This window comes from Takifugu rubripes, chromosome 8, assembly GCF_901000725.2.
Source record: "Takifugu rubripes chromosome 8, fTakRub1.2, whole genome shotgun sequence".
NCBI lineage: Eukaryota > Metazoa > Chordata > Actinopteri > Tetraodontiformes > Tetraodontidae > Takifugu > Takifugu rubripes.
In genome coordinates this window covers 11,151,465-11,175,932 of record NC_042292.1, presented here as the reverse complement: position 1 = coordinate 11,175,932, position 24,468 = coordinate 11,151,465, and the positions used below count along the sequence as shown (strand labels likewise).

The following is a 24,468-nucleotide window of genomic DNA, read 5'->3' as shown; positions in this document are numbered from 1 at the left end:
TTGTTTGAGTTCTAATTGCTCCTTCATTAAATCATGGTTTATAAAAAAAATAAAATCTCAAATTTGTGCAACATGAAATGGAAAACTGTCAAAACAAGAGCTTTAGAGAACAAAATTAAAATGTTTATTGGCATTTGCGAACAATTATTTACAAATGTTAAGTTATATCCATAGCTACTTAATGTCACTTCAGTAGACAACATTGCAACAATTACACTTGAGACCCAACAGAGTGACAAATCTATAACTAGTTTCAGGCTTACTGAAGAAGCTCAATTCAGACAACCTCACTTAAAAAGTAAAAATTTAATATTTAATATAAAATCAGTTCAAATCATAGCCATTTAAAAGGCTCTGTTCTCCCAGACCTCCTGAGCGTTGCCGCTCTCCATCTGCTGCAGGTGGAGGGCCAAAGGCAGCAGCAGATCACTGAGGTGCTGACTGGAGAAGGTGAAGGCGTTGTGCACGCCGACCTCTCCAGGTGGGGTGGTGAGGGGAGAAAGGGGTGGAGAAGAAGAAGAGGTAGAAGAACTACGCGATGTAGCGGTACCGGGGGAGGTTGGCACGGTGAACCCGGGCGGAGGCTGAAGGAAGGGGTTCCCCGGGGCCTGTGCCGAGGTCTTGATCTTGTCGGGAAGGCCGTGTTGGAAGCGGCAGCGCGTGCCGTTGAGGCAGAAACCAAACGTGGTAAAGGTGTGGCAGAAAGGCAAACGCGGCTTCAACTCTCTGGCTTGGGGAGCGTACGGCGAGGCGGGAAGAGGGGCCTTCTCTCTGACACCGTCAGGAGATTCCGCGTCACTGTTGTGACCCTCGACGTGGAGGAAGTTGCATCGGGTGCCGAAGGGGCAAATCCCGAAGGAGCAGAAGGTACGGCAGGGGATGTTCCTGCGGCGCCGATGTGCATGGCGCTGCTCGGACGGGTTGTGGACAAACAGGCAGCGGCTGCCATAGTAACAGTAGCCAGTCGTGTGGTAGCTCCGACATAACTCCGTTTTGTATTTTGGATGGTGGAACGGGATGTGCAGCTCATGGAGGCCATGTGCAAACTGGCAGCGCTCGCCATACTTGCAGAAGCCAGTTGCGGAGTAGCTGGTGCAGAGCTCCGTCTTGTAACGAGTGGAACAGACCCAGGGGACCAGAGTTGGAGAGGGGGTGGTTTCCACCTGAGGAAGGAGGGCCTTTGCCAGGGAGACTCCTACACCGTCACCCTCAGACTCTTCATTGGCCAGCAGGGCGTCCACCATCTCTTGGTCTTGGTATGAAGGCAGAAACAATTCATCCCTGCTGGTCTACAGAGCAAAAAGTCAAGTTCAACTATTTTTTTAGCTCCAATGGACAACACACCATCTACACCTTAAGTCATTGATGAATTTTCATTGAAACATGTATAACAGGCCCACTTGACTTACCTGTAACATTACTGCAGGGAAGTAGGTAGATGGTAAAATGCACAATTTAGGAGCTCAGCTCTGGCTTAATGCAGCCACCAAGCCAGTTCCACCAGAGACCCTGTTTAAGAGGTTGCCTCAGTAAAGCTCAACTCCTCCTGCCTGCTGCGCACTCACCAGCAGACCAACCTCGACCTTTTGATCTTTTAAACCGGGTTTCATCTCCCACCTTCCGCGCGCAATCAACATCACCTGAGTTCCGCATCTAATTAACCGCGTCCAATCACGACACCTGCTCGGAACTTGCCCGCTGAAGGGTTAATCCGGTGGGATAAAACTCTTTTTCCTTTTGAACGCGTCTGTGTATTTGTTTAGCGGCTCTCCCATTTCTATAACCACAAATAATAAAAAGCATACATTCAACACTTGCGTTAAAACAAGACGCAAAGAATATGGTTCACGCGTAAATATCACCCCCACCCCCAGTGGTACAGTCCATCCAGCGGCACGTGTGCGCCAGACAGGGAAGACGACGTTCCTCTGATTGCACAGCGGTAATAGATAACAGTTATAACACATGTGAACACATATAACACTTATGTGTTCACGGGGCAGACGAGCATCCAAGAAGGTCACAAAATTGTTTGCGTTCATGGATGATCTTTATCAACCAAATGCACTGAGGGTAAACAAGACCTCTTGGCTGTAAATAAGGGTTTAAAAACTAAGAAATTTGCAGGTTTCTTTTTGGGAGAGCTCAAAGTGATGTTGTAGTGGCTTAAAAAGGAGTTTAAGTGACACGGCAGCAGCAGCGATGATAAACCGGAGCCGTTAACAACCTGGAAACGGTCAAGAAAAAGTCACAGGTTGAGACAGAGGGGGAAAATTTTATTTTCTTTCCACGTTAATGCATACAGACACATCAGAAAGGTTGGTCTGTATACAAAAATTAGCACCCTTTCCTCCTCGTGACTGCGTCTCCTAGTTCTCCCCTGGAATAGAGCTGTAGCTGCATGTTTTATAGAGAAAAAAAACCCTAAAACATGGCATTATCCCACTTTTCTTTTCATTCCTATGAATCTCAGCATCAATTTTATTTCTAGGGCAGATACAAAACCCAGATTGTGATAAAAAAAAAAACCTGCCAATAAACCAAATTGTATGTAACTGTTGTAAAGACTTGAATAAACGGACCGCTAATGCCCTTCTTCACATTCAAGATGAGCCATGGTACTAAACATTTAACTGCACCTTCTCCACATTCAGGGATGTGTCCACTCAAAGAAGGCAAATCTTTTCTTTGTTTGAGCACAATATTTAATTTTGGGGGGGGAAAAATTGCAAACAAATTCAATTCCAGATCTCTAATAACTGCAAATGGCTAATTAAGGTATAGCAGTGTGACAGATGATGTACAGACAATATGCAACAGTTCTCAGTGACTTTAAAAATAAAAATAAAAAAAAATAAAAGAGGTTCCAGCACAAGACAAAGTCCTATCAGAGGAACGATTTATGGTTGACAATTTTATCACACATGGAGTTTCAAATCAGCAGAATAACCGACGCTTTAGGCTGCGGTGAATTTGAATTTGAATGTTTGACATCATTCCAATATGGCCCCAGAGCTTCCAGTCGGGGCCGAGAGTTCAATGGGATGAATCTCTGGGGGGGGGGGAGAGTCCTCCTGCCCGGCCATCTGTAAAGCTCCCGACAGGTTAAGTCACATGCTCGGAGGGTGGGAGATAGCGTAATTACGGCGGATGAGTGGAAAAAGTCAATGAGTCTTCTCTACTGGACCAGCGACGGTGCACGTTGGAGAACTACAACTAACAGCCAGGTAGGTATTAATATATAAATGAGTGTAAAGTTAAAATCTTCAAATTTGACCTTCGGCCTATTACGCCTGACCCAAAATGTCTTCCAATTTCACCTCCCTGTCTCGACCCCCCTTTTACACTGTAGGTCCCCCAGTCAAGTAAATATTTACAAAAGGATAATGTATATGAAAAAACAAAAAGAAATGTGCTTTGTCGCCATCGTTTGATACAAGAAATATTTGTTGTGTTTTTTTAAAACAGCCGGTATAGACAAAGGAAGCTAGATTTCGACATCTGTCATTAAAAACTACGAAAGCCACAGTGCGGTTTGCCACTGTGCTGGTGGAAAACGGGGGCGTTTGAGTTTGTTGGACAAAGCTTTCAGAAACAAACAGAGGACTAAAAAAAGGGACGTTGAAAATAGAGAAAATCAAACACTACTGGTAGGGGAAACTGTGCCACCTGCTAAGTGACAACCTGAACGAAGACTTTCCGACTAAAACGGCTCGCGCAGCCTTATTGAGCGGCACCGCGTCCCCGATCTTTAATCCTCCAGGACGATGGGCTCGCTGGTGCTGGAAGGGAGCAGAGGCATGGGGCGGGGGGGCAGTGGCAGCTTGATCCGGACCAGGAGGTGAGGTTTTCTTGCCGCCTGACGCATCTCTGACTGGGTCAAATGTTTCCTTAAAGCCCTGGTGGGGAGACAGCACCAGAACATCAGTCAGAAGGCCGACAATCGCTCAAGGATGTTCAAGGTCACCAAGGTGAGGTGCTGATGATTTGCTCAGGTGTTTGAATTTGAAAAACAATAAAAGCAGAAAAACAATATATCACACGGGGCCTTAATAAACTATGTGATAAAGGTTTGGTGAAATTTTAAGTTGTTTGGGGCTGTTAACTTTGCCTTTAAGGGCAGGTCATCAAAGCGTACCTGGTGTCCTTGGTAGCCACAAACACAACAGGGTTGGGGGCCTCCCCCTGGCTGATCTTCTGCCGCTTGATGACTGACTGAGTCATGGCTCTCATACCTGAAGTATATGGCCTCCCATTGGCTGGAAAGTTCACCGCTGTAGCCTGGGGACCAATGAAAGTACACGTGGGTAAATGGAGCAATGTCAAGCATTAAATTCTCTTCTAGATCTCAGCTTTAATTTGGTTTCACAAAATACAGGCATTTACAACCTAGGAATTGTAGCCATTTACTCCCCCAAACATTTTACACTTTAACGTGTGAGAAACCTTAAATGACTCGATCCAATTTAAAGTGCATAAATGAATGGTCTCAGTAGGAGCTATCCAACCCCCCCCAGGGACCAGTTCCAGGCCAACCTGCGCCCTAGAAGCAAGACTCCTGAACTGCCAATGTATTGTATTACTGCCAATGGGCGACTCGTGAGGAAAAACTAAAATACACTAAAAAATAAAACACCCCCTGCGGTTCATCCGCAGACCTACTCAAACCTAGTAAAAGTCTTAACGAAGCTGGATCTGCAGATCACATCACAAAAATGAAAATGTTCCGTGTCTAGACTACTGACGGTGTCAAAGCTTCTCTTTCCCAGCATGCTTTGGCCTCCACGAGGCTGGCTGGCTTGATTTCTGTTGATAGGTGTTGGCGGTCCTCGAGTTGCCTTAAGTTTCAGAGGAGCTGAAATAGCTGCAAAGACGACAACCAGTGATCAGACCTTTGAATGGGTGGAAGAGGCCTCTATCAGCAGGAAAACAGACTGACGGGATTGTCTAGCTTTATCAAATCAGTACAGAAGAACCACTGAAATCAGGCTAGCAGGCACACAACACATATTGTATCTAATAAAGTACATGTGTAGATGTACAAAGATTTAAGAACCCCCTTGGGAAATGTGGCGTGATTTGTTCTCACCCAAGTCCTTCACTATGGTTGCCAGTGACTGTCGGGGCACCACTTTGCTTTTAGGAGGGGTTTTTGTGGCTTTGGGCAGCCGAATCATACCTGAAGATATAGACATAAGACAGAGGCTTTAAGTTCTTGTGTGCAAGTCCTTCATCACCAATCAGTGCAGTATCACAGACCCCCTCCGTTAGCGAAACATGCGACATGTGTACATACACTCAGCCTTTACTGCGTTGGCATTGATGGAGGCGTACGGGCGTCGTGCGGCGCGGTGAGGTTGTAAGATATCTTCGCACACCCGCCGTGCGATGCGGGTCAACTTTGTGGTCTGCAGGATAAACGTTTGGCGGTTCTTGGCCAGCAGCTTGGCTCGACCCTCATTGCGGGTAAATGGGGACAGGCCTTGAACTTCTTGGCGGGTCATGTGACCGCGAGGCCCCGAATCCTGGACAAGAAGGGAGATACGACACAATGTGAGGTGTCACCTTGCAGCAAATTGTACGAGGCTACCTTGCTTTACATCATTTCAGTGCTCTGGAATCCTCCAGCTCCTCTGTATCAATTTACACCACCGTGCAAAGAGATGGAGCGAAGTTTGCGATATCACATTAAGGCCAAGAAATGACTGAGCTTTGCCTCTTCAACTGCAAACCCTCTGAGACAGAGGAGACATCAAGACAGCTTCATGGACCCTTTCAACAGGATGGAGGTTTCTACAGGGGGGAAAATACATGAATGTGCCCCCCCCAATGGTGGTGATGGGAAAGGTGATCACGTGCATGAAAACTGAAATTAGGACAACTCGACGCCACATCGACTCTGTGGGCAAAACATTTGCCAAGCGGGATGTAAACGATAATTGGTGGAAGGCTGAATATTGTATACTGAGCCATTTAGACCAGTCCTGACTTGGACCACAGCACTGAGGCGTGAGCCTTCAAAGTACTACGAAGGAAAAGAAATGCTGACGCTACCGGGACCTTTGTGACATTAGCAGGACAGTAACAAGGCCTGACATCCAACACACTGGAGCAGCACACCAGAACAACTGGATTGTCTCAATTGGATCATCTAAGCGATGTTGTGCGGTCCATTGCAGTGTCAAGTACCCAGACCCAGAACCCACGACACAACACAGAACACATCAGGACACACACCCCTGCCTGGACCCATGCATCCTCAACAACTCGCTCGATGTGGAACAAGAGGTCAGCTCTATTCTTCCTTTTCATTTGCTAAAACACCCTTTCTGAGGCAAGAATCAGATCCAGGACGGCCCTTAGTGGTTCTGTTGAGGTTCAGAGGGTGAAAAACAGACAAGGACAGAGAAACGAGGACAGTTCCGAAAGCTTCATGTGTCATGGAATAATGAGAGAATGGACCACACGCGGCCATGAAAGCGTCTCCTCACTTTTCAGCACGTGGGAGGGAAACGTCATGAAATGGGTTATATTCCTAAATGGTAAATGCCATGTTTTGTGAAACGTTTTCTCTTAAAGCTCGACGCCAGGCTCCAACTGCAGAGGAAGAATTGCGGGACTTACAGAGCTAGCTCTAGCAGTGCCATCTAGATGGGTGGGTGTCTTCAGTCCTCCGTACTTCTTCCAATAATTCCAACAAGAGGCGCATAGTCTGCACTGCATGTTGGGAGGCCCCCAGGCGTACCACTGAGACGACTGGACCGCTGGATCGGCGAGGAGAGAACCAGAGAAGGATAGCATCTGTTAATGTTGTCATCCAATTTAGAGGAGTTTGCCAAAGCTTTCATGTGGAACAAAAAAAAATAAATCCAAGAGGATGTTTCTAACATTTCTACTTACTGTGGCAACTCTCGCAGTTCAGTCCCTTCTGAAAGCCCGCTGCTCCGTTCATGCCTGGCTTGCTGCCTGGAACCATGATCTGGTTGGGGTTGGGTTTTGTGCTGGTGAGGGTAGAAGAGCAGGAAGGGGTTACTGTCTGAGTAGAGACACCAGTACCGGTCCCAGGTTCAGATTAATACGCACTATGTGGGGATGTAGACTTGCTTCAGCTTGCTGTCTGCTTCCGCTGCCTTCAGCCGTTTCTACAAAGAAAACGGTTCGAGAATCAGGAAAATCAAGGATTTTCAACGACTTCAAGCTCCGACACAAACACCAACCTGTTGGATGTAGCGGTCTGTCGTCTTCCACATGTAGTAGAACTGGACCACGCTCGCTAGAGACTTCCATGGCAACTGAGGGAGAGGAAGCGATCAAATGATATCAACGATTACAGCTACGGGTCAGCTTTACCAGCCCCAGAACAACTCGACAACAGCAACAGCGCTTACAAAGTCCTGACGGATGTCGGTGAAGTCTTTGCCGTATTTCTCCAGGGCCTCCTCAAACAGCATGGCCTCCGAGGCGCTCCACTCCTCCATCTCATCGCGGCAGAGCACGGGACCTCCCTGAGGGACCAGGGTGGACATGGCGCTCGCCAGGTCGTAGTTATTCTTCTGTAGCGTGTCCATGGCGTGAAACTGCGAACAAATGAGCGTGAGACCGCCAGACAGGAACCATTCTTTCCTTTGCGGTACTTCCAAATTCGAAAAGGTTCTACCAGCGTGATGTCTCGAGAGGCTGCAGCCGCGCTCATGTGGAGGCTGGGTTGCCGAATGGAACTACTGCAATCGAGGGCCCGTGCGAATGTCCCAACAGCCCTGAAGCACATAGAAAAGTAAAAAATGAAGGAACTTGTTCATGTGATGAAAACCAAAAACACTTTACACGATGAATGCTTCTGCATTGTTTATATTGCATTAAAGGTGAGGAAGAAGATTGCAGGTAAATTGGGGCCTGGACACAATGAATTCAAACTCAACTTCATTTATACTTTAACTATCTGATACAGACACAAAACAAATATAAGAGACCAATGAGAGACCAGAGCCTGACTCCCGAGCGAGCACTGTACAGGCAACAGCAGCAGGAAAAGCGCCTCCCTTTTATCTGAAAGAAACCTTGAGCTGGACCAACTAAGTTCATAGATAAACTCTCAAAGAAAGCAGCCTCCTTAAAGAGGAAGAAATCAAAGCTAGAGGCTTTAGTGGCGATGAACTGAGCTCTCTTTGGTACAGCAGTGTACACATTTATCAGCATTTTCACGACAGATTATCAATTAGTATAGCTAAGCACACAGATAGAGGATTTAAGTCCATTGATGTCCACAATTAAAGTATTTCTTTGGACATATAAAACATTTTGACATGTCAGATACACCCTAATTTTAAATGAGCTGCACCGTTGTTCTGTGTCGCACTTTGATGATGTCACACTCCTCTATAGCTGGCAAAGCACCCAGACGCCACAACGTAAGCTTGTTCGATACAGTAATGTACCATATAAAACTGTACTTCTGCGCTGAAATAAGGCATTTCGATTCAGATATGGGGAGTATTACCGTGCTACCACCAGGAACTGGTCGATCTGGGGGTCTTTCAGCTGATTGTTGGGGTCCCAAAGCTTAGTCTCAAGCTTCTCCTGGATCCGGGTGTCCGTTTCTCCTAAGAGATAAGAATCTGTATAATTACTTTGCTTTTTTTGAAATGTGTTTTCTAGCTTTCTCCAGCTCACCTTCAACTAGTTTGTCAGGGATCTCGGCCTGATATTTGGAACCCACCCGGATCTCCCCCTGGTCTGCCAGCAGAGTCTTTTGTACTGGGTCAAACACCAGCGAGTAAAAGAAACAGTCCTTGACAACGAAAAACATCGGAGAATTACTACCGCCTCGATTATAGGATCTACTTTTAACTACTTCAGATTTGTGCAGCTGACACCACTGTTGTCAGACAGGTGCCGTACATCTTTGTCCAGGTAGTTGACCAAGACGTCCGTTTCGTTGAGAAGAGTGACGTTACATTTCCCCCTGAGGAGAGAAGCATCCAAACAAAGGTTATCATAAACACAACCAGAGAACTGGCCCCAAAATGGCTCCTAAGGCTGCAAACCGCAGCAGCCTCTTGACCCTTAATACGTACCGGATGTGAGTAGCAGGTAAAGATTCAAATTGTCGAGACAGGAAGAGTTCTCTGTGTTTGAGCTGGTGTTTGTGTTCTTCAGAGAGTGTTGGCTGTTTAGACTCCTCCTCAAACTCTCCTGGAACACAAACCAAGAGTCTCAGTACATTTTTAGATGGCCCGATGGGGCAGAGGGGTTCAGATCTATGTAGCAGTGGCCTAGGGATCTACAGCACATGGGAACCTGGTTGGTCTAAGGTGGCACAGCGATGAGCTCTGCGATGGTGTGGGTATGTGTGCGGTTTTATTCTCTTTTTGCAGCTTTCTACTCACTTGCATTACTGTCAGCCAGAGTATTTAGGTTGCTTGAGATGTCCCGCCTCCTGAAGAGACACACCACCTTCGCCTCCACGTTCCCATTGGCTGTCTGTAAGGAGACAGTTAGCATTGGGAGGTCTTCAAAGTACAGATTTACAGATTTGGAAATACTAAAAGGTAAACTGTAAGCATTTATGTCTTGGGGCCACACGTATGATGCCCCAGGACCCAGCAGCATCCACCAACCTTATTGAGCTCTTCTATTCTGCGGATGAGGTAAGGGTTGCTCGAGGAGTTCTCGAAGTACACATAATCTGAGGAGACAAATAAAACAGGATATAAAATGCAGAGGGTGCTAAAAAAAAAAAAAAAAAAAAAAACCTCCTGAAACGTCTCTAGTCAGGTTGGGAAACCTCAGCACGGTTTCACATCAAATGGTTTGGTACATTAAAATTGTTGCAAGAGAGAGCTCACGTTCCCCGGCACCGCTGCAGAGAATCGCTGTCCAACAAGAAACAGAACTTTGTTTTAAAAATGCCTGTTGGATGTTGGAGTAACATCTGGAACCATCGACTCAATTACAGTTTAAGACAACAAGCAAACAATGCGGAAGCAAACACGGGAAAATCTGTTTCAAAAAATGAAAAGGAAACGATATGGCACGGGTGAGGTATTCTTTAGGGACAAATAATAACCATGGTTACGCTATGGGATGGCTGGTGAAAGCACAGGAACATCACAACTGCAATAGCCCAGCGTTAACCAATGGAGGGCAGCATCTGTGTGTAGTTAAAAAGGTGGGAAAATACAATTTCAATCACCCAAAAAAGAAAACGAATCATCTTTAAATTACGTGGAAACAGCAGATTTTTTTTTATGCAATACAATGTCGGGATCAGAACCAGCTTTGTCCATAACTATTACAACTTTATACGCGTTGGTTGCACAAAAAAAACAAACAGAAAAAACCGTCTTTCTGTTAGTTAAGGATTAATGCCTCAATAAAACCCAACAGAACTCGTCTGACGGGTTCTACAAACGACAACTCTGAGTTCATCCTTTTTTGGTCGTTCCTAATTAGCTAAGCAGCGGTATGTTTAGATAAAAACGATGTTATAACACAGCCTTTTATGCTAAGTAACGATCAGTTACCGCAGTTTGAACTATTATAATTAGGGGAAGTCGTGTAAACGACTATTTTGGGCTACCACAAGGTTATCTTGAAGTTATTTCAGCGCGATATTTAATAAATACTGGCATTTGGGGGAGGAAACTATATCAACGCAGTTGGTGCGATATCATGGCTAACGAGAACTAAATGTGTCTTAAAACTTAGCACCAGCCTTGGAGTCATTTACAATACGCACATTTATCCACGAATCTAATTCAGATCACTTAATATCTGCCTGTTGCAGCCGATTGACCTTTAAACGTGCAAAGATCAAACCTAAGTGTACGGAGGCTAAGAAAAGAGCTAGCATTGAGGTTGACAGCGGCTAACCAAACAGAGAGCTAGCGGCTAGCTAGCCACCACGCTATTGAGACGAACAATCACGTTGTTGGGGTGTCTTATAAATGTAAAATATTCCTTACCTCCAACTCGGTACATGTTAGCCGCCATACTCCTTTAACCCTAAGCAAAATCGCCCCGGGATTCAATCCACTTTGGGTAGAAAAAAGAAGTCGAGAGGTGTTTATTTTACTCCTTCATTTAGCGTAGACACCCCGGCCGTGAACAAAGCCGGCTCCGGGGACGACGAGCCGAGCGGTGGCGGGTAAAATGTTCAAAGTTAGCTAGAGTAATGGTCCGGGGGAGGGTATCCGCAAATATTAATTATTTGTTTTCGGCGTCTCCGGCAATGTGGAGCCCTTTTTATCTTTGATACATTGACACGCAGCCAGTCTGCCTCTTACACTACTCTTCCTCCCATCCTCTGCTCCCTGCTTCGTCCTCCTCTTCTTCACCTCCGCTCACTTCAACACACTCGGAAACACATAATACGCACTTACTGGCCCGGTCGTTCGTGGCCGAACCGGCAACTTCGGAAAACATCGGCTGTTTCCGTCACGATAGATAGATAGATAGATAGATAGATAGATAGATAGATAGATAGATAGATAGATAGATAGATAGATAGATAGATAGATAGATAGATAGATAGATAGATAGATAGATAGATAGATGGATGGATGGATGGATGGATGGATGGATGGATGGATGGATGGATAGATAGATAGATAGATAGATAGATAGATAGATAGATAGATAGATAGATAGATAGATAGAATGCTGAATATGAAGTTGTTTGTTTGCAAGTCCCCATGTGTTTTTTAAAAGTAAATTGATGTGATGGTCCTTTTAGATTCATTCTTACAAGAAAAAAAAACCCATTTAAAAGTAGCTTAAGCTACGGCCTGGTTCAGAAAACCACTAGATGTCGGTGTTGGACAATACACGAAGCACGCAGTTACACACGCACTGCTATGTTGCTTTATCTGTTTGCTCCTCACCAAGACTGGTAATTGAGTCTCCCTTTTGTTGATATTGACCTTGCTGCGTGTTTTTGTTTTTTGTTTGTTCGGGTTTTTAAAAATATATATATATCTGAAACGAAAAGCTGTACTTGCACGCAGGCCCATTAAACAGTTTAAATTGCTGCGGATGAAAATATCACCCTGTTTAAAAAAAAAAGAGAAATAAAGCCCTTTCATTTCTTTGTTTTCGTTTTAAATGTTACGTTCACAGTTCTTTGCCATCTTCAATAAACGATCAGTGGCTATTTAACATAAATACAATTCAAAAATCAAACAAAAGCATATACCATAAGATGGATTTATGCTGAAGAATAGATCACGATCAATGTTATATAAAAACAGCAATTATTCTAATACATACGCCAATCTTAACCCCATATACTCACATTAGGCCGAATGGTGGCGCTAATGCGTCATACGGCCGTTTTCCATCCCACCGCACGAAGAAGAAAACGACAATGACGAATTAAACGAAGAAGAAGAAGAAAAGCGGATGTACACAGCCGGCATTTCAACATGGAGATGCCCGTGAGAAGGGATTCTTGAAGGAGACCATGCTGTCGCTTCTTTCCCTATCAAACCAATGTAGGTTAAGGATGTATTGGTTCTACATATCTTATGGACACAGTCATGTAGTACATAATTGGTGTTCGTATTAGTTATGAATCCACTATTCACGCGTTATGCGACATCTGATTGAATATGCATGATACAACAGTTGTGGGAAAGGCGTTTATAAATTATGCTCCTCCATATTATCTTGGATATTCAAACCTGAACTGCATTTGTTTTGGTCGCGCATAGATCAGAATTAGACCACACTTAGTCAACCTGTCATGGAGTGTTATAGCTAAATATAAATTGCAATGGTTGTATTCATTTGATTGAATGACATTCACTGACTGTTTTTCTGTTTTTTGGTGGTCAGCTTGATGGCTTCACGATGACGCGCATCCGCTTTCTGCTCCAGCTGCAGGGTCTGGGACAGGTGGGCCTGTCCAGGTTTGCTGCACAGCATGGTGCCCTCCTTCAGTCAGCCTTCTGCCTACAGCCCAACCTGATCAAAAATGCCCAGCGACAGGTACGTCAAATATGCATATTTTTATTTTTATTTTTTTTGCAGTGCTCAAATTACAGTTATTAATTTTATCAATTTGACTGTTACTTCTAGGTGATTAAGCATTTCCACGGCAGCCTGGTATGTGCTAAAAGAAACTCGGTACCTTCTGCACAACCTTTAAATGAGGACAAGAAGAGCAATGACTCCGCACTGATCCATGCTGACTTATTTGATCACGTGTCCGGCACATTCAAAACAAAGGCCACGTTTAATAAAGCTATAGACGTCTTCATCAAGAGTGACGTGAGACGGCGCGGCCATGTGGAGTTTATTTACGCTGCTTTAAAGAAGATGCCAGAGTTTGGAGTAGAGAGAGACTTGGCTGTCTACAACAAGTTGCTGGATGTTTTCCCAAAAGGAGTGTTTGTACCCAGAAATTTTATCCAGAGGATGTTCAATCACTATCCCAGACAACAGGAGTGTGGAGTGCAAATTCTGGAGCAGATGGAGAACTATGGTGCGTTTCCAAAACTGTCTGAGTCAGCTTATAAGTAAATGAGGGTCAGGCTGCTTTACTAATGATTTTGTTTCAGGTATCATGCCCAATTTGGAAACTAAAGTCCTTTTGGTCCAGATATTTGGAGAGAAAGGCCACCCTGTGAGAAAGTATCAACGCATCATGTATTGGTTTCCCAAATTCAAGGAGTTGAACCCCTGGCCCATCCCCAAGGACCTGCCAACCGACCCAGTGGACTTGGCTCGCTTCAGTCTAGCACGTATTGCTGATGACCTAGACGCTCAGGTCACAGTTTATCAGGTACCCCCTTTTTATATATATATATATATATATATATATATATATATATACACACACACACATACATGAGAGAGATATTTTAATTACCTGTTATTTAACCCCTGACCTGGTATTTTTCACAATCTTTCCACCAGGTTCCACATACAGATGTTACAGAAAAAGGAGAACATGTCACTCTTCCGCATATAGTAGGTAAATATCGCCTCGATGCCTCTAATTAGAAACAATTTTGCGCTTTCTTAGAATAACATTACATACATTTCAGTCTCAAAGATCTTTCTGTAACCAGGTATCCAGAGTCCTAACCAGATAGAGCTGCTGGCCAAGCACAACCCCGACCGACCAGTTTTTATAGAGGGCCCCTTCCCTTTGTGGCTGAGGAAAACCTGCGTACACTACTACATCCTCAGAGCTGACCCGACACCGGCCGACGAAAAGGTTTAGAGCTTCACATCTTCATCAACTTCCAGATACTTGGCCTCAGCTCCAGCTACAATGGTTCTCGCTGTTGTTTGTCCTCCCACAGGAAGAGTGTCCTTATGACCCTGAGAGTTGTTTGGCCTATCCTCTGGCTCTAGATTTGGATTTGGACCGGGATATGGGGGATGATGAGACCTTTGATGTAGAAATATGTATGTTGGTTTTCTTTTTTTTCTTTTTTAGCGATCCGTAATAGTGTTTGCACGTTTGATACATGAATGAGGATATTGAGCTTCATGATAGATTCCGCCCTGTCTGGAAAAATAAAAGCATTGGAAATGATGTATAACGCATGTAATTAACGTTCTCTGTCTTGTCCTTAGGCAATGAGGGTCCTGTCTTTGCCATGTGTATGACTGGCCAAGGAGATGAAGCTACTCTAAACCAGTGGATCTCTGGCCTCCAGCAGAAGAACCCCATCCTGGGACAGGTTCCCGTTCTGTTCCTCCTCGAAGGCAGGACGACGGAGCTGAAAATCTCCTCAGACAAAGAGTCGGACTCCCAGAACAGCCAACATGAAGACCATCAGACACAGGATAGAAGATCCAAAGTAGAAGCAAACAGATGAAATAAATGCTTTTTTTTTGCCACTATCTGTGAAAAAATAGATGGTCAGCAAAAAAATTATGAAAATAAGTCCAGCACATCCTATAAATCAAACCGTCTAATTAACTTCGATTCATCCAAGCAGTTGCACATCATGTACCTCATCCTTAATGCAGCCGGTTCTAATTGTTCTGTATAATACTTAAGTTGTTTAATAAATTGTGAAAGACACTGTTTTGATATCTTGTCTCTACATTTCTACATTTTCTTTGTTCTCTTGACTCAAAGAGTCAGTCTCAGAATGAATCCTGTGGTGTGGAAAGCATAAAAGGATTCTTTTTCTTTACTGCCAAGAGGAATGTTTTTTCATGTTATCCTCTCATGATTAACCAGTGAACCACTGTTTTATAACAAATACACTGACCTTGATGATTGTTCTTCATAAAAATGGATCCTATCCTTATTTGGAATTTCCCTTCCAGCTAGGCCCCTTTTTGGGAATCGAACCACCATCTAGATCTTTGTAGCCTAATGATGTCATGTTTTTTTTCCCCCTTCAAATTAGATAAAAAAAATCTTCACAGTAAAATGTTGTTTTCATTTGAAGTTTGCCTAAATTTATTCTGAATCTACATTTAACATACAACCTGTGTTATGACTGGAAAGCTCCAAGAACGAGTGCAACCTTGCTTCTTGTGTGTTCTGTGTGGCTCCAGTTAGAACCTGAATTCTGCAATAAAATTGGTCCTTTGAGCCAGATACTGAGTGACCGCTCTGCAACCAGACAGTATACGGTAAGTTCTTCTGATGAGCCCTCTGAACCTGAGTCCACTGAAGGTCAGGCTCCATCCACTGGGTGTGCAGATGGACCCAAAGATGAAACACATATTTACTATGGTATTTGTATTCCACAATTATAACCATATTAATGGTCCCACGGATCCCCTGGTGCTCAAAGTACAAGGACTCGCACTAAAACTTTAGCCTCCTTACTAGATCTCATACTAGTAGGTATACTGGCAGCAGCCACACTAGTAGTTTGAGCGACCTCCAAGTTACTTGAGACAAAGAAGAGCGGTGAGCTGGAGGAGCTGAAAAGACAGAAAATGAAACTGGATGAATGATTCAAATTTCGTGAGAGTGAATCCAGACGTTCCTAAAATGGCAGACCGTCCTCCAGCACATTTTAGGCTGTTTGAGTCCCCCTTCTGGTCCACAGGCCTAGACTGCTTTGGGCCTTTGACTGTTAAAACATCTGGCGTAGCGAGAAAAGGCGTGGCATCATCTTTCCAGGCTTAACATGCTGCATTCATCTGGAGCTACTTGACGGCATAGATGCAGATACATTCTTGATGGTCTCTAGAAGATTTGTCTCCTGTAGAGGCAAACCTTTTGAACTCTATTCTGTGGGACTAATTTCAAAGAAGGAGAGATGGAACTGCCAAGTACGTCCCAAGATATCACCCCAGACAACAGCAATTGGCTTGAGCACGTCAACTTCCAATTTAATCCTCCATCTGTCCCACATTTTGGTGGAAGTTGGGAATGAAAGATCAAATCAATAGACGGCCCTCTGCGTTTAACTTGGAAATCAACCAACAACTGAAAGGCCTACACACAATCCTGAGTGAACTACAGAGCATCCTCGATTCAAAACCCCTTGCATACATTTCTCCTGACCTTGCTGATCTGATAGTTACACCAGAACTGCAGCAGCTTGATTCCTAACTTCCCTAAGCACTCTCCTATGCCAGTGAACTCCTCGGCAAGAGTTGATGGCGTCACAGTTGGATTTGATCCCACCTTCCAAACCTTCAACTCAGGCAAAATTGGGAGACTGATAAGAAGAACTTGGATTCAGGTCAGGTTGTGCTGTTGGTTGGCCCTGTCACCTTGAGCACCCGGGCCCATCGAAAGGATGACGGAAAGGTTCATGGGGTCAAAGTCATCATCCAAGGTTGAGAACACAGACGCCCTGCCCCCAGAATAATTCCTCTTCCCGAACCCAAGCAAGAAATCTCCTAATGTGTTTGCTGCTGAGGGGGGAGAAGTTTCCTAAAATCGAATTCTCTATAGTCTAAAATCAATTTTACAAGCATGCTCCTTTTTTAAAGCTGTCTGGGTCCGAACGATTTTAAGGAAAATAACACCCCAACAGGAGCAATATATATAACAGGTGGTTTATTTCCACTTCGAACAACGCTGGCCTTTTCCTCATTCAAAAGGAACCACAAACTTATAAAGAACTTCAGTTGCATTAGTGGAGTTGCATTGTTTTAGTACTAAAATCATTGTTTTTATTTGTCCTCGTTTGAATTGTCTGCCAGCATTCCACTGTGCCGCTGGAGCTGGCTGGTGAAGAAGCGTTCTCTTCTGGAAACCTCCTCATCCCAGGCTGCCAGGATTTGCTGTTTCTCCATAGGGGGCATGGTCAGGCTGTCGGGGTGGGCCTCGTCGATGTGAGCCCTCACGCGCGTCAGACTGGGAGGGTACTGCATCTCCCCGCACACTATGCACACCAGGAGGTGGTTGAGGGGGTCGTAGTCCATGAGGTAGCAGCTCCTCCACGTTTTGTCGGGAACGGGACTGTCTTCGCCATCTTCGCTCGCACCAAACTGAAGCTCTGACTCGTCTGCAGAGACAGTCGCAAAAGATGCTTTGCACGTTGTTGTCTTGACCGTCTGTGATGTAGAGTGCGGTAAAAGCTTACCTTCCACTGGGGCTGTGTAGTACGGAAAGGAGCCCACATCAGCATCCAGCAAAGTGCTGTAAATGAGAAAGAACTTGGTGTTGATTGGTTGGATCCGGAAGCGGAGCAAGTTCAGAGAAATTTAGATTTCCCACCTTATTAGATGATCTGATTCCTCAGACGAGATCACACACTGACAAAAATGGTGACAAAGAGTGTTTAGTGAAACACAATGATTGATCCCAATAAACTATTTACAGCACATTTTTAATCAGAACAATTCAAAACATATGAGGTCGACCTTATCTGAAAATCTTTTTTATTACTGATGTTTGTACAGATTATGTACAAGGATAATAAATGTTTTGGGGGGGTTTTAGGTTACAACAAACAGGTTTAGCAACACCTCTAAGGTTCTACCTGTTTAGCCTTACCTGTGTTTGTATATTTTGGTTAGGTATGTCAGTTGAGGCTCTGTTCAGGGTGATAACTTTATCCTGGATGGCCTTCTTTGCCCTCTGTTCCTTCTTTTTTATTCTCCAGTATTCACGTTTCCTCCTCAGAAAATCTTCCTCGCGCTCCCCTGGGATGTGTTTCGGTGGAACCATTGTGGTCACAGGGGCGGGATTGTTTGGTTTTGTATATGCCGGGGTTTGAAATAGGGCACAAGGAATTTCTGCTGGCAAAGGAGTGTAATCCGACGTTCCAGGAGGGGGCTCGGTAGGTTGCAGGCTGATTCTGCACAGCGGGTTGGCTGGAGGTTCAAGGACGGAGAGGCAGGAGGCATCGTCGACTGTGTTTGTAGGCATCGTTGTTTTTTGTACTAGTGTGGTGTCTTCCTGCTGATTCTGAGGAGACCCCAGACGCTCAGAGTTCATTTGGGGAGGCGGACTATTTGTTTTACCCATGTAAGGAAACCCAACGGGAGGTAAGTTCACCTGATGATTGTCAGATGGCCATCCGTTACACGTAGCTGGATTAACGTCGGGGGCTGTAGGTGAACCAGACACTGCATTTGGTGCAGCAAAGAGTGGTTCATGCTGGAGGGGTAAAGGATTCATACCTGGATCGAGATCTGCAGCCTGAAAGACAACATCAAGAAGTTTTTATACAGGAACATGGAGGTGAAAGAAGAACTGACATTGGTGAAACATACTGTTGCACTGATGCACTTAACCCCCAAAAATGTATGGGTTTTTCTTCGTAAAGCAGATTTTATGGAAGCTGAGATCGGCCACGTACTTCATATTTTTTCTCTTAATGCATTACATTTTGTTATCATGGGGTAACAAATTCATTTTTCTCATGAAAACATAATATTTGCATTATCTAAATATAAAAGGAAGACAAGGAAAGATTGAATGAGATCCTGGGAGATCGTGGAGTGACCTTACTCCACATTTAAAGGTGATTTGAAGAAGGCAGTTACAAAAACTAAGGGATGCATGACTATACTGTTATGAGGTGGGGTGGGTAGGGATTACAGATTACTGAAACTGTAAATGTCCTTACTTCCCACTATTGTTTGCACAAGTTTCTAATGTAATAACAGCTACAAAGGTTACTGACAATTACTATAAACATCTAGTGCTCAAACGGGGTCTTTAATCCACTTCTACAAGGCCCACAACCAGACGCGGTTTCTGTCCTACCAGGAAGACAGCTCCTTCAAAAAGAAAGTTGGGATCTGGGTGAAGGCAGGTGCCGCCCAGGTAGGATGGGAAACCTGGCTGGGTCGTAGGACTGGGTTGATGACCACTGCTCTACATGAAATTTTGGAATTTTAACTTTATAAAAACCCAGTAACAGTTGACATGTATAATCCAGGGGAATGGACGTCGAGAGAGTGGCCTCCTACAAGTATCTGGGTGTTCACCAGAACAATAAAGTAAACTGGTCTGATAACACAGATGTCCTGTTCAAAATGGGAGAGCAGACTCTTCCTACTCCTGTGGAGAAACAGGGACCGCTTATGAGAACCTTTTATGACTTTGTGGTGGCATCAGCCATTTTCTATGGCGTGGTCTGCTGGGCATGCAACGTCTCTGCCCAGGAAAAACAGAGGAGTGGGGAGGAGGGCCAGCTCAGTCCTGGGCTGCACCCTGGACTCAGTGGAGGAGGTAGGAGATCAGTAGGTGATAGATAAGCTGGTATCTGTAGTGGAGAACCTGTCCCACCCTCTCCAGGACACCTTGAAAGCAGCTACTTCAATAAAAGACTGCTCCACTCACGCCGTGTGAAGGAGAGATGCCGCCGTTCCTTCCCGCCTACTGCTGTCAGACTTTACCAAACGCACATTCAGACTGGAGTTCACAGGCAATAATGACAGTTCAGTAAGACATGCTTCACCTGTGGATAATATACGCCCAACAATGCATTCACACATGTGAAACACATGTTCAGTGTCACGCAAACGCAGCCCCTTTATAAGAAGTACCATCATTTATAGCATTCACTACTATCTGTAGCATTTTAAAAAGGCACATCTACCTCTGTTCTTTGAGTGCTTTTACTCTGCAACTGTATTCGTTGCCGCAGAAACACTGCAAATTTACCCATTGTGGGATAAATAAAAGATTATCTTATGGTAATAGTTTTAAAAAAAAAACAATGGCTAAGTCTGACCAATGGGGAAATTGGAATTTAACTTTTCATGTGAATAATGTTGGGATTTAGTAACATCATATGACTGTTGTCTTTCAGCTTATTTTAAAAAATGATTATTTTTTTGCCAAGTTAATCAAATCTTTTTTTTTTTTTTTAAAGTTTGGCTTAAGAACAGCTGACAGTGTGAAAAGGCTATACATGTGACTATAATGAGTAAAGCGATGATGGTAGAAGCGAACATTGTTTTCTTGTGTCACATCACCTGGGTGTTTCTCTGAGAAAGCGGGTTGCTACATTCTCCCCGTGGCTGGGACTTCCTGGCCCTTAATCGCGCCCTTTGCTGTCTCTTAATCAACTTCCAGTATTCTCTCTGCTTCAGAAGGCCGGTCAACCCGCTTTGCTTCGTCCCCGTGCCGCCACCTGTTTGTGCAGAAGATGATTTGATCTGGCACAGGTCTGCTTCTTGACACTGATGTCTGCAAAGTATATCAAACGGTGGCTGACAGAGGGTTGGCGGCTCGGGGGAAGAGTTGATTTGATGGCTTAAGTTTTTGTCAAAAATCCTCGGTAGCTGATCCTCTGGGCTGATGGAGGGTTCCGCGCCGTTGACGGCATTCATAGAGTCTTGGAATGAATGTTCACAGATGGGGTTAAGAGCTTCCTCACAGGAGGAGGGAAAATACGAAATGGTGGCGCTGCTCTCGGATTCGGCCTTCAGATCGGGATTGATAAAAGATTCCTTCTCTTCAAAAACCATTACGGTGAAATCTGGCGCCACGTCAAGTTCCAAACTTTCATCGCCTGCTTCTGTTTTAATTTCACTTTTCACACTTTCAGGGGAAATTTCACAATTTCTGTCTGGAGTCAGATCCAGCTCAGGCTCTGGCTGAGCTACTGGATGTGGTTCTGGGGAAGGTGGGAGTTTTATACCGTCTGAGGTGGCGTTTATTGTTTGAGAATATTGTGATTGGCGTTCATCCTTGGTCTGACTTCTGTTTGGCATTGGCTCCATACTGTTGTCAGGAAAATGTCCATTCGGGCTTCCGCCTTGTCGATCAATGCTCCACGATAATTGTTGTGGTCCATTTTTCTTCTCCAACACAGTCCTTGCCTGTAAAAGACTATGTTTCATTCGAGCAGCACAAGCTGCCCTCTGCTCGCGCTTCTTTAACCTCCAGTACTCTCTCTTCCTTGCAATCCTCTCCTTTTCTGTAGATGGAGCATCCACAGAAGGCGCTAATGACCCACTGTTGGACACCGCCATTTTCAAGACGCAGCCACCGAGGTTCAACCCTCCATTTTGAGGAGTTAGAGGATTGATAATAAATGTTCCTACAGTTTGGGCCGCTGAATGCAAATGAGAGACTTCAGCACCTTCGGGTTGATTTGTGGACCTGACTGACGGTCGGCAGTGAGGCCTCTTGGCGGTTACTTTGACCCGAGGTGGAGGCGGGGCAGGATTTCCGTGAACGGGCGCGAGGCTTCTCCAGTTTTTGTCGGATTGAGTTTTTTTGACGAAGTTGCTTTCAGAGCAAACATGAGGCTCCTCTTTACGTTCACACCCGTCAGTGTTTTGAGCCGGAACATTCACGGTTACTGTCCCGTCCTCTTTGATGAACCCTCCAATGGTCTCGGGAACAGGAATACGAGCGTTTCCTAATCCGGCTTTATCCTCCTGGAGGTGTTGATGAAGCTTTATTGTTTTGGAATAGTTCTCCTTTAACCGTATTTTCCCCTTAAACGATAGCTTTGCCCTCTGTTCACGCTTTTTAAGCCTCCAATACTCTCGCTGTTTAGCGATGACCTGCTCATAAGTATTGCTGGGCTCCATTTTAGAAATACCTCTTTGCAATGCAGTTTTACGCCTTGAATTTCTCTGACTCATGAGGTTCCTCTGAGCCTCGGCCAGCCTCTGTCGAGGTGTTTTATATTGTGAGATCCCCGACGAAACATTGGAAAGGTCAGCACAAGATGGAAGCTTCCTCTTTCTCAAAGAAATCTCAGACACCAGAGCTCCCTGTGTTTTACTTTCGCTATTTGGCTTTTCCGCTTTTATCCACTCTTCTTGCGAGATAACTGGTGCTAAACCTTCACCTCCTGGTTGTAGTTTATCATCAGAAGAATACTGCTTATGCCCCCCTCCTCTTAACAATGGCTTAGGTGTCAAACCCTGAAGAGCCGCACCATCGATGAGCCCCGTTTGTTGTGCTGCTTGCCTCTGTAATGCTACGCCCGGCGTCACCTCTCTCCATTTCAGTCGGGCTGCCAGTTTTGCCCTCTGCTCTCGCTTTTTGATCCGCCAGTGTTCTCTGCGCTTGGCTGCTCTTTCCTCTGTCTCCAGCGAAGATCGGGATTTATCGACACCTTTAGCCCTTTGTGCGGTGATCAAGGCACTCTTTGTTCCAGTTTGAGGTGTTGTGTTCATTACTCGGTCCTCCATTTGAACAAAAGCAGGGGCGTCTGGTGAAATGTGAATCATACCTGCATTGGCGCTGGTGGATAAGTGTTTGGGCTGTATGCGGAATGAGATTTGTGCCATGTGCTGCACTTTGCCCACTGATGATTTCTGCACTGCCACATGTAGCTGAGATGGCGGCTTAGAATTAGGGACAGCAGCGCTTTGAGGGTTGATTTTCTTCCCAAGAGTGCATTTAAGTCGGGCCCTCTGTTCTCGTTTCTTGTTTCTCCAGTATTGCCTCTTTTGGGCAAGGGTGGCATCATCATTTCTCGCTGCAAGCTGGTAACGTCGGGACATTAAAGTTCTTTCACGTTTGGCAGTGGGCATACTGTTGCCAGCTTGGACAGTCAGTCTCTTGTCATTGAACAGTCCTGAATCTTCCACTGTTATGCAGATCTCAGCTTAGGATCCTCGTCGTCACAACTTCATAAAATGTCTTTTATATTCTTTCCTTGTCTTCTGAGCAGCTGCAGGGTCTCTCAGACATATCATCAATGTTCGGTTTCCTAAAATGCATAAGACAAATCTTATTTGCAACTTAATAATCAATAACCTGATGAACAATTTTATTACTTACTTTTCTAATTGCCAGTCATTTTTTCATGTTTCTGCAATGGTTAATCGACCAGTATGAGCAAGATCTTGAATCAAAATGATGTATTTGTTGCTATTAATGAATTTCAAGATGTACTTTTTTGACAGAATAGCAAATTATTATATTTTAACTAAGTGGCTAAATTACAGAAGATTTTGTTTTAATGATTGTGTTATTTTGCTTAATTACTTTATAGTTTTGCATGATGCTGCATTCATTATTTTAACTTTCATATGGTAGAACCTGGTGGAGTGCTGGGGGTGTACTGAGAAACAGTCCCAACGAACCACTAGAATTGATGGATTGGACAAAAGTCCATACTTGAATCCAATCAATAGATCTGGGATGTATTAAATTAAAAAATAAATCATACAAAACATTCATTCAAGTCTCTGGAGACTACTACTCCGTTAAGAACTAAGTATATTAAACAAATCAGTTACAGTTTCTTTGTTTTGGTTTCCGATTTGCTAGTATTAAATAAGTACATTTTTGAGTTTTTTGATACCATGGCTCATTAATGGGGGTTAATGTGTTCTATACTGATCACATAAAGCATTTATAACACAACATCTCTGTTGATAAACACAGGAAAAGGTGCGAGCCCCAGGAAGCTAAGATGGCTCTTTAAACCGGTCTCTTCCTATCAAACATGATCATGTCGAATGCACTTATTCTCCTTCCTTGTGTCTCTTGTGCTTCAGCTCCCAGCTCGCACGGCATAAAGAAAGTGGAGGACATGAAGTGAGCCCAATAATGCTGCTGTCTGTCTCTCCACAGCACAATGGACACATCTTCCTGCTCCTGTCTGTGGCGCCTGTCTGAGTCGAGCGCCTGACTAAAATACGCCAGATAACCCGCAGCTTTCTGTCGCCAAGCGCCACATTTAGAAGAGCAGCGGACCTACCTGATATTTCCGGTTAGAATCCGGTACCATTTCTGCGAGTGGTTTAGGACGGGATATATATCTGCCAAGACACCGCAGTTTTCCGTCAGGAAGCCGAAGAACCAGGATGTAGGACCTGGATACACACGACTCTCCCTCCCTCTATCCCCCCCCCCCTCTCTCTCCCTCTCTCTTTCTCTCTCTTTCCCTCCCTCTCTCTCCCTCTCTCGTGCTACTACAGCCACCACCCTTTCCTTAAAAACAAGTTCAGTGTTTTTGTTTTTCAATAATATACCCAAATAAAACAACATCCATCCATCTATCTATCTATCTATCTATCTATCTATCTATCTATCTATCTATCTATCTATCTATCTATCTATCTATCTATCTATCTAATGTTCGAACCGCAGGTTGGAGGTTT

General features: G+C 44.5%; 4 protein-coding genes across 8 annotated transcripts; 1 reads left to right on the top strand and 3 right to left on the bottom strand.

Moving 5' to 3' along the window:
• Positions 1 to 101: 101 nt before the first annotated feature.
• On the bottom strand, positions 102 to 1,623 carry cth1 (cysteine three histidine 1). Its single transcript, XM_003966811.3, has 2 exons — positions 1,410 to 1,623; positions 102 to 1,289 (listed from the first exon to the last, which is right to left on the bottom strand). Exons 1-2 carry the CDS (start codon positions 1,416 to 1,418, stop codon positions 345 to 347), a joined length of 954 nt encoding a protein of 317 aa, XP_003966860.1. The 5' UTR covers positions 1,419 to 1,623; the 3' UTR covers positions 102 to 344.
• A 632-nt stretch (positions 1,624 to 2,255) lies between these two features.
• Positions 2,256 to 11,375, bottom strand: mta2 (metastasis associated 1 family, member 2). Of its 2 annotated transcripts, XM_003966792.3 has the most exons (18): positions 10,965 to 11,374; positions 9,618 to 9,685; positions 9,387 to 9,480; positions 9,075 to 9,192; positions 8,899 to 8,962; positions 8,671 to 8,788; positions 8,498 to 8,600; positions 7,658 to 7,757; positions 7,389 to 7,577; positions 7,218 to 7,292; positions 7,084 to 7,142; positions 6,901 to 7,001; positions 6,625 to 6,764; positions 5,297 to 5,525; positions 5,090 to 5,179; positions 4,746 to 4,864; positions 4,139 to 4,281; positions 2,256 to 3,899 (listed from the first exon to the last, which is right to left on the bottom strand). In XM_003966792.3, exons 1-18 carry the CDS (start codon positions 10,990 to 10,992, stop codon positions 3,752 to 3,754), a joined length of 1,986 nt encoding a protein of 661 aa, XP_003966841.1. In that variant the 5' UTR covers positions 10,993 to 11,374; the 3' UTR covers positions 2,256 to 3,751. The 2 variants fall into 2 exon arrangements, with proteins under 2 accessions (XP_003966841.1, XP_011604867.1); XM_011606565.2 differs by lacking the exons at positions 4,746 to 4,864; positions 5,090 to 5,179; positions 5,297 to 5,525 and having other exon boundaries at positions 10,965 to 11,375.
• A 480-nt stretch (positions 11,376 to 11,855) lies between these two features.
• On the top strand, positions 11,856 to 15,043 carry ecsit (ECSIT signaling integrator). The gene is made up of 9 exons (XM_029841053.1): positions 11,856 to 11,890; positions 12,455 to 12,491; positions 12,877 to 12,987; positions 13,078 to 13,483; positions 13,560 to 13,783; positions 13,918 to 13,975; positions 14,073 to 14,221; positions 14,310 to 14,415; positions 14,587 to 15,043. Exons 1-9 carry the CDS (start codon positions 11,856 to 11,858, stop codon positions 14,829 to 14,831), a joined length of 1,371 nt encoding a protein of 456 aa, XP_029696913.1. The 3' UTR covers positions 14,832 to 15,043.
• A 1,932-nt stretch (positions 15,044 to 16,975) lies between these two features.
• On the bottom strand, positions 16,976 to 24,201 carry LOC105416823 (uncharacterized). Of its 4 annotated transcripts, none has more exons than XM_029840663.1 (7): positions 24,066 to 24,201; positions 20,368 to 23,069; positions 18,437 to 18,580; positions 17,933 to 18,346; positions 17,654 to 17,691; positions 17,520 to 17,575; positions 16,976 to 17,441 (listed from the first exon to the last, which is right to left on the bottom strand). In XM_029840663.1, exons 2-7 carry the CDS (start codon positions 22,888 to 22,890, stop codon positions 17,107 to 17,109), a joined length of 3,510 nt encoding a protein of 1,169 aa, XP_029696523.1. In that variant the 5' UTR covers positions 22,891 to 23,069; positions 24,066 to 24,201; the 3' UTR covers positions 16,976 to 17,106. The 4 variants fall into 4 exon arrangements, with proteins under 4 accessions (XP_029696523.1, XP_029696522.1, XP_011604868.2 ...); XM_029840662.1 differs by having other exon boundaries at positions 17,933 to 18,580; positions 20,368 to 20,525; positions 20,610 to 23,069; XM_011606566.2 differs by having other exon boundaries at positions 17,933 to 18,580.
• Between the last annotated feature and the right edge of the window lie 267 nt (positions 24,202 to 24,468).